Below are 8,476 nucleotides of genomic sequence, written 5' to 3' on the forward strand. Positions count from 1 at the left end.
TGACACTAACTTATGCTTACCCAAAATAGATTCAGCGAAAAGAAAGAAAAAATATTAATTCGACCTCGTGAACTCTGAAATGGTGCTTCGATGATCAAAATATTTATTTCTTTTTTACTTTCCAACATATTCTCAGCAACGTGTCAGCCCAAGAATGATCAAGAGGAAGTGAAGTGAGAGATATGTGGAATAGGAGAGGATGTAGTCCGCCCTGAAATTTTGGGCGCGAAAACCAAACCGTAAGCAAGACTCTGTTAACTTCCTGGGTCAGACCCGAAAACCCACTAAGTTCTCTAATCCATTTGGTCTTTTTTCATGTTTAGGTTGGGCTCCCCTTTGGGCCTTTACATTTGGATTTTTTTAATGAAAAATTACTTGGAGACCTTTTTTTGTGGATATAATTTACCAAAATAGTCGATCCACAATTCATGATCTAGAATAAGAGCACAATCTTAGTTAAAAGATTCACAGCCTGAATACAATCACGCGATACAAAAAGAGGAAAATTATAGAAACAGATGCAGTACCAACCCTGCTCCTTAGCAACATCGACGTGGATTTGAGACGGAAAAGAACAAAATAAATGTAAGTGCATAAAAAAGAGAAAAAAACAAGGCACATTTGGGCTAAGCCAATATCAAGGTCCATTACAAAATAAACCAAATTAGGGCAGACGAATGAAAAACTACTCTCAGGCCAGTAACCACAATCAGACCATATTATATCCGAGATTTGCAATATTCGACAACCAAATTCACGATTGAAGAGGAACTACAATATAGAAGATTATGACATGGGTTTTTTTCCCCATCAAATATAAATGTTGAACCCTATAATCCTTGAGCACCACTCACAGGCCCAAAATTTGCCTTGTACAAATATAAAACAGTATTTAAAAGAACTTAATACAAGGAATCTTTTATTCTTATTCCTTAATTGTGATTGGATATAGAGACATAATGAATTGAGTTTCGTGCTCTTTTTCTTTTTTAGTGCTAGTCATTGTGAGTTCACATCTGTGGTGGGTGACCTGTCGGCTTCTCATCATTACAAAGACCTTCAGCTGACTTGCATTCAGCTGCATATGTTTTTTTTCCCTTGGGTCTTAAGCTACATATGTGTTACATTCATGGTCACCATCAATGTCATGTTGCGTTGATGGTGAAGTTTCCAATAATTCTCTCATTGCTAGCTAGTAGTGTTGCTTTTTAGAGGTGAGCATGGTACGATTCGGCTACTTTAATAGTGTTTCTTTTTAGGAGTGGGCACGTACGATTCGACTACTTTATTAAGGGAAGGGGTCCTCCTAGTTGAGGTAGTATTTCTTTTGTTTTGGTGGGAGACAAACTTTCCATGTTTTATCACATGTTTTGGGGTATGTGTCACTTGATCGGGTTTTCATGGTACACTTTTGTGGGGCTGCTCTTTTTTGTTGGCTGTTGAGGAGGAATTTGGGGAGCTGCACTGCATGGTTTTTTCGCTCATAACGCTGTTGGATGGCAACTTCCCTTTGGCTGAAGCAGCAAATAATGGAGAACTAATAATTTAGCAGAAAATAAAAAGTAGCTTCATTTGCTTTTCTGGTGACCTAGAAAAAGACTTTAAAGCAACAAAAGTAGGATAAGGATCCTAGGAAGGAATCATATCATTTTGGAATCTAAGAAAGTAGATTGTAGATAAAAAAAAGATATCCCTTGCACAGTAATTCAGCAACGACCTTGCACAGTCAGTCAATAAGATAAAGAAAACACAACAAACAAAAATCGTCTTAAAAATCAACAGACGACGACTAAACATCGGTCATTAGTATTCACTCCGATTCATGCTCATTTTGATTCAAGTTAGTAAACGTGTCATAAGTAAAATACACAATAATGAGAAGACACATACACTATCTCTCATACAAATCATCGATAGAATTTCAATAGGTTCTGAATTTTCTTTGATTAATTTTTTTTTATCAATACACTTTTCATGCCTGAATTTTGGCTATTTTTGAATCTAACATCTAAATTATAATTCGTCACAATTTTTCTTTTGGAATCTAATATGCTAAATTATTCTAATGCATAAAGGGCAAACACGTTGTCTTAACCAACTGGCGTAACCTACATATACTAATTTGTCACAATTTAGTTTATAGCTTCAATCGGAATGTTTGATATCTCATAGCAATTTTGCGTGTGTCTCCCTTCCTTATTATCATAGAGGACAATTATAATGAACTAAATGCAAGTACGTACAAAAATTTATGGAGTTAGACCCTTGAATTAATCTAATAACACATATAATTAGCTATTTAAATCTTGGGAGTATTTTTGCTCACCACTCTAACCCAATGTGTACCCTCATCACCATTCTCAACACTTAACACGTGTTTATTGACATAACCATGGTTCTATAAATACAAAGTAAAGAATTAACTATGGTTATGTCAATAGACACATGTCAAGTGTTAAGAATGATGGTGATGGTACACATTAAGGTTAAAGTGGTGAGCAAAAATATTTCATTTAAACCCTCACTCATACTCCTTTTTATATCACATTGAAATAGTCCCAAAGTTTTTATGCCATATGTGATTCAAAAACTAATTGCAAAACGAACTCATGGCAACATTTTTAAAACTCTGTGTCTTCCCAATTTCTCCGTGTGGGATTTAAATTTATACTCTCAGTATTGGCATCACCACAAGAAGAAATTTTTTTAAGAAAATACTTGTCATCTATTTTCCATTGGCTCTAAACAACCAATACTTCAAGTCTTTGTTCAACTATGACAATCATTAATTAGAAACTACACCGCAGATGATTATGATGTGTTTTTTTTCATCAAATAGAAATGTTGAACTCATACTTTTTCCTCTCTTTTTTCTTTTTCCTTTTTATTTGGAAAGGACGGTGTTATGCCATGGACAATCAGAATCAGGGCTATAGCCCAAGTGAGATTTCCTCCCCCCCCCCCTCTTTTTTATATCTATAGTATTAGTTAGTATACATGTTTAAGGTTTAGCCTAATTCAAAATCTAACAACTCACCTTAAAGTTAATCTAGCTCATCCTATTTTGAAATTTTAGATCCGTCCCTGCTTGGAAGACAACAATAGCAACTAAAAATCATCTTACCTTTACTTGTAAGACTCGAGAGTTCTATTGAACTTCGTAAGTCCCGGGTCCTTTTGAAAACTTGCCCTTTCACATGTGATAAAAAAAGAAAAAAAGAGAACCATCTCTAAACTCCTTGCACAACTCAAGGGCCCCACTCTTTTTCCGAGAGAGAGAGAGAGAGAGAGAGAGAGAGAGAGAGAGAGAGAGAGAGAATTTCTCAAAATGTATTGAGAAGAAGAAACTAAAAAGAGAAATGGTAATTTGAATACAAGGAATCTTGATTCTTTTTCCTTATTGTGATTGGATATAGAGACATAATGAAGTGGGTTTCGCGCTTCATATCTGTGGTGACCCGTCTCATCATTATAAAGACTTTCAGCTGAGTTGCATGCAGCTGCATATATTCTTTTTTAGTTAATTTAGGTTTTAGCCATAAAAAAATCTTTCATTTTTGGAGAAAGCCAAAATTTTTTCAAAAAAGACATAAAAAATTCTCTACTTTTAAATCAAAGACATGCAAATATAAAGAATTCTTTAAGAAATCTAAAAATACAAAAGGGCAATTTTATCCATTTTGGTTTTTTTTTAAAAATTTCTCTCTTCTTTGGCTTTTTCCAAAATCTCCCGTTTTTTTTCGATCGTAAGCTACATATGTTATATTCATGGTCACCGTCAATGTCATGTTGCGTTGATGGTGAAGCCTCCAATAATTATCTCCTTCCTAACTAGTAGTGGTTCTTTGAAAAATCAAAGTAACTGTGACTTAATAGTACAAGGAATATGATTTCGAAATCTAAAAAAATAAATCGACGATAAAAAGTAATCTTTATTTTTTTAGTCGAAATTTGATATAATTAAGCTAACCCCAAGCAGGAAGAAACGACACAAAAGCCTGAGGCTCAAAGCAGCAAACAAAAACCGATTAAGAGGCAAATCATGATCATTTCAGTGTTTGCTAACACTTTAGGAATCAAAACAAGAAGGATCAGACTCCATGGTGACGGGGTAGTATTACTGAGAAGATACATACACTCTAAATTCTCTCTCATACGAATCATTGGTGGACTTTCAATAGGCTTAGAATTTTCTTTGGTTTTTTTTTTTTTTTTTTCTCAATACAATTTTGGTGCATGAACTTTGGCTGTTTCGGAATGTAGCACCTAAATTATAATTTGTCATAATTTTTTTTTTTTAAAATACGTATTGTTGAATTACTCTAATAAAAATACGTATTGTTTCAATAAAAAAGAATATTCAAATAATTTGACACGTGTCAAAACCACATTGATTGTATAGAGGGTTCAATTAAGTGGAGGGACAAATGTCAAAATTTTGGATAGGTGACAAAAAGGGTACAGAGGATTTGGGTACAGCAGATCTGAAGTTTCTCTTACAATTGTAGTGCGTAAGCTTTGATTTATTAGACTTTTCACTTCCTCCGTCTATAAATTTTCTTCCACATCTATTTTCTGCACTTACTTAAATTCCTTGTTAATCTATTACAGTATTCTTCAAGATTTTCAGCCGAGAAAATTAATAATGACAGAAGATAACCATGCAATTGGGATCGATCTGGGGACAACTTATTCGTGCGTGGCAGCGTGGCAGGCTGATCATGTAGAAATCCTGGTGAACGATCACGGTAACAGAACAACTCGATCTTATGTTACCTTCACTGATAGTAAGAGGTTGGTAGGAGATGAAGCATTTAACCAAGTCGGGAGGTTCCCCGCCAACTCAATCTTCGGTAAGATTAAAATGATATGATCAATTATACTTAATTGTTTAATTGTTTCCTTCCTGACATAATAATCTAAAAATGATTTTACAGATGCAAAGCGGTTAATTGGTAGGAGATTTAATGAAGAAACTGTTCAAAAAGATGTCAAGTGCTGGCCATTCAAGGTCATTGAAGGTCCTGCTGACAAGCCCTTGATTGTGGTTAACCACAAGGGTGAAGAGAAAAAATTTGCTGCTGAAGACATCTCTTCCATGGTTTTGGCAAAGATGCGGGAGATTGCCGAGTCCTACCTTTGCTCAAAGATTTCAGCAAAAAATGCAGTTATCACTGTACCCTCTTACTTCAACGACTCACAGCGCCAGGCTACAATAGAGGCTGGCAAACTAGCGGGCTTAAATGTGCTGCGTATTATCAACGAACCAACTGCTGCAGCCATCGCTTATGGAATCGACAAGAAGGCCGGTTGGTTTAGTAAGAGAAATGTGATGATCTTTGATTGGGGCGGCGGTACTTTGGATGTGTCACTACTTACCATAGGCCATGGTGTCTTTGACGTGAAGGCCACTTCCGGAGATACTCACCTTGGCGGTGAAGACTTGGATAACAGAATGGTGAATTACTGCGTCGAAGAATTCAAGACAAAACAGAACGTGGACATTGGTGGAAACGCCAAAGCTCTTCGGAAGGCCAAAACTGCGTGCGAGAAAGCAAAGAAGGCACTTTCATTTTCCTTTGACACTGATATTGAAATCGACTCTTGGTATAAGGGTGAAGATTTTCATACAACTTTCACACGGGACAAATTCGAAGAACTGAATATGGATATCTTCAACAAGTGCATGGAGCCTGTGAACAAGTGTTTGGAGGATGCCAAAATGGACATAAGCAATGTCGACCATGTTGTTCTTGTTGGTGGGTCTTCCAGAATCCCCAAGGTGCAAGAGCTGTTGCAGGAGGTTTTCAAGGGTAAGGAGTTGTGCAAGAGCATAAATCCCGATGAGGCCGTGGCTTATGGAGCCGCTGTTCAGGCTGCAGCCTTGAGTGGGAATGTAACGGGGAAGCTTCAAGACTTCACTCTCTTAGATGTCACCCCTCTATCACTTGGGTTGGAGTGTAGGGATCATGATAGTTCCGAGCTTTACATGAAAGTTGTGATTCCAAGAAACTCAAGAATTCCGGTGAGGAAGACAACAAGTTTAACTACTGTTTATGACTACCAAGAGGCTGTTACCTTCCCCATTTATGAGGGTGAAAGTAAAGTAGCAAAAAATAATAATTATTTAGGTGAATTCACCCTCCATGGCATTCCTCCGGCTCCCAAGCACGTTCCCAAGTTCACTGTTTACTTTGATATGGACGCAAATGGAGTTTTGAGTGTCTCCGCTGAGGATATGTCCACTGGCCAGAAGAAAGGGATCAAAATCAACCGTGACAGAACCAAGAACTAACTCTTAAGGGAATATTAAGGATTAAGATAGCATCTATAAAATAATTATTTTCTTTGATTTCATATATATGTTTAAGATAGCATGGAATAAGGAAGTCGATATGAACTTCTTTTGCTGGCTGCTTGTGCATTTCGTGATTGGCTGGTTTTTTCTTCTCTGGGTTGGGTATGGGGAGTGTGCCTTGTAAAAGACTTGCCTGATTTGTAGCGCAGACATCTTATAAGTAAAAACATATATTTCTTCCCGCAAGCATTCAGGAGAGCTTCATTTTTTTTATTTTATTAAATTTTTGTGTCTTGCTCCTTATAATCATCAAGGGGATTTGTTACTACTACATTTTACACTTTGCGCGACGAAGAGAATTTCGTCGCGCAAAATACATTGTAGTCGCACAAATTTTAACGCGACAAAAACTTCGTCGCGCAGACTCCGTCATGCAAAGATCGTGAAGAAAGACTTTGCGCGACCAAGTTTTTTCATTGGTCGCGCAAAGTGACTTTGCGCGACGAAAAAATTTTGCGGGATGCGCGACGAAAAAATATTGGTCCCGCAAAATTTTGCGCGACGAAACAAATTGGTCGCGCAAAGTGACTTTGCGCGACAAAAAACATTGGTTGTGCAAAGTCTCAAAAAAATTTAAAAAATAAAAAATTCCCGCGTTCCATTTTTGGTACCCGCCCACATTTTTAGAGTTTTGCGCGACAAACACTAACGTCGCGCAAATATTTGCGCGACGAAATATTTTTTTGTGTTTTAAATTTTTTAATTAAAATAAACTAATTTTTACTTTTTATTATTATTTCTTTAATATTAATTTATTCAAATTTTTACTTTTTAAATATAATTTAATTGTATGATTTTTTTTAAATCACTTTAATTTAAATTGATATTAATTTAATTATAGTAATTTTTTCAAATTTTTACTTTTTAAATTTAATTTAATTGTAAGATTTTTCTTAATTACTTTAATTTAAATTGACATATTCAAAATAAAATTACATATGAAAAATAGTGATCAAATTATCCAATAAATATTTATATATATAATATTCAAAATGTACACATGAATTAACAAAGTACAATAATAAAATCCTAATACAAGCATATTGTGGTGGTAGTGGTGGATAATATGTTTTGATAGCTTCCTAATCCTCAACTTTAGCCATCAAAGTCTCAATGATTACCTACAAAAAAACAAATATGGTCAAATAACAACAACAACAAAAAAAAAAGAATGCATAATCTCCCCTAAAATTGTTATACCACAAATCCAACCCAAACTTCAATCTCTCCCCTTTACTCAACCCCAAACCCCACACAAACTCAAAACTAACTCCAAAAACACATATTAATGAAAAAAAATTTAAAATTTGGAGAGAATATACCTTTTGGCAAGATTGAGAGTGAGTGAGAATGAGAGGGAGAAGTGAGAGAATTAGATAAGATAGTGATAGAGAGATGAGAGAGTGAGAGATAGTGAAAAGATAGATGAGAGAGTGAGTGAGAGTGAGTGAGAGTGAGAGATAGTGAAGAGAGAGATGAGAGATTAAGTGAGAGGAGTGAGTGTGAGAGAAAGGGTGGGATTTGGGGAGAGGGAAAGAGAGAGGAGAGGTAAGAGTAGAGAAAGAAATTGAGAAAATGGTGGAGGAGTTATTTCGGTTTTTAAAATCGTATCACTTTGGGCGACGAAAATACGGTTGGTCGCGCAAAGTTTTGCACGACGAATATAGAAATATTGGTCGCGCAAAGTCTAAAAATTATTTTTTGAAATAAAAAATTCCCGCATCCCATTTTTGGTACCCGCCAAAAATTTTAAATTTTTGTGCGACGAAAAATACATATTGGTCGCGCAAAGTCTAAAGAAATTATATAAAAAAATTCCCCGCGTCCCATTTTTGGTACCAGCCCAAATTATTGCGCGACGAAAAATATATATTGGTCGCGCAAAGTTTTGCGCGACGAAACATATTTGTCTCGCAAAGTTTTGCGCGACGAATATAGTAATATTGGTAGCGCAAAGTCTAAAAAAATTATTTTTTTAAAAAAAAATTCCCGCATCACATTTTTGGTACCCACCAAAATTTTTAAATTTTTGTGCGACGAAAAATACATATTGGTCGCGCAAAGTCTAAAACAATTATATAAAAAAAAATCCCGCGTCCCATTTTTGGTACCTGCCCA

General features: G+C 35.7%; 2 protein-coding genes across 2 annotated transcripts in view; both read left to right on the forward strand.

Annotated features, from left to right (window-relative positions):
• Positions 1 to 8,476, forward strand: part of LOC117633710 (heat shock cognate 70 kDa protein-like) — a 97,698-nt gene that overhangs the window by 34,099 nt on the left and 55,123 nt on the right. The gene's annotated exons all lie outside the window — the stretch shown is intronic.
• On the forward strand, positions 4,526 to 6,359 carry LOC117633712 (heat shock cognate 70 kDa protein-like). The gene is made up of 2 exons (XM_034367436.1): positions 4,526 to 4,853; positions 4,938 to 6,359. The coding sequence occupies exons 1-2, from the start codon at positions 4,646 to 4,648 to the stop codon at positions 6,293 to 6,295; spliced, it is 1,566 nt and encodes a 521-aa protein (XP_034223327.1). The 5' UTR covers positions 4,526 to 4,645; the 3' UTR covers positions 6,296 to 6,359.

The sequence above is a fragment of the Prunus dulcis genome, chromosome 7 (assembly GCF_902201215.1).
Source record: "Prunus dulcis chromosome 7, ALMONDv2, whole genome shotgun sequence".
Lineage (NCBI taxonomy): Eukaryota > Viridiplantae > Streptophyta > Magnoliopsida > Rosales > Rosaceae > Prunus > Prunus dulcis.

Coding starts and splice junctions, on each gene's coding strand:
- LOC117633712 (XM_034367436.1), top strand. CDS start 4,646: ATGACAGAAGATAACCATGCAATTGGGATCGATCTGGGGACAACTTAT. Junction 4,854..4,937: donor CCCCGCCAACTCAATCTTCG/GTAAGATTAAAA, acceptor ATGATTTTACAG/ATGCAAAGCGGTTAATTGGT.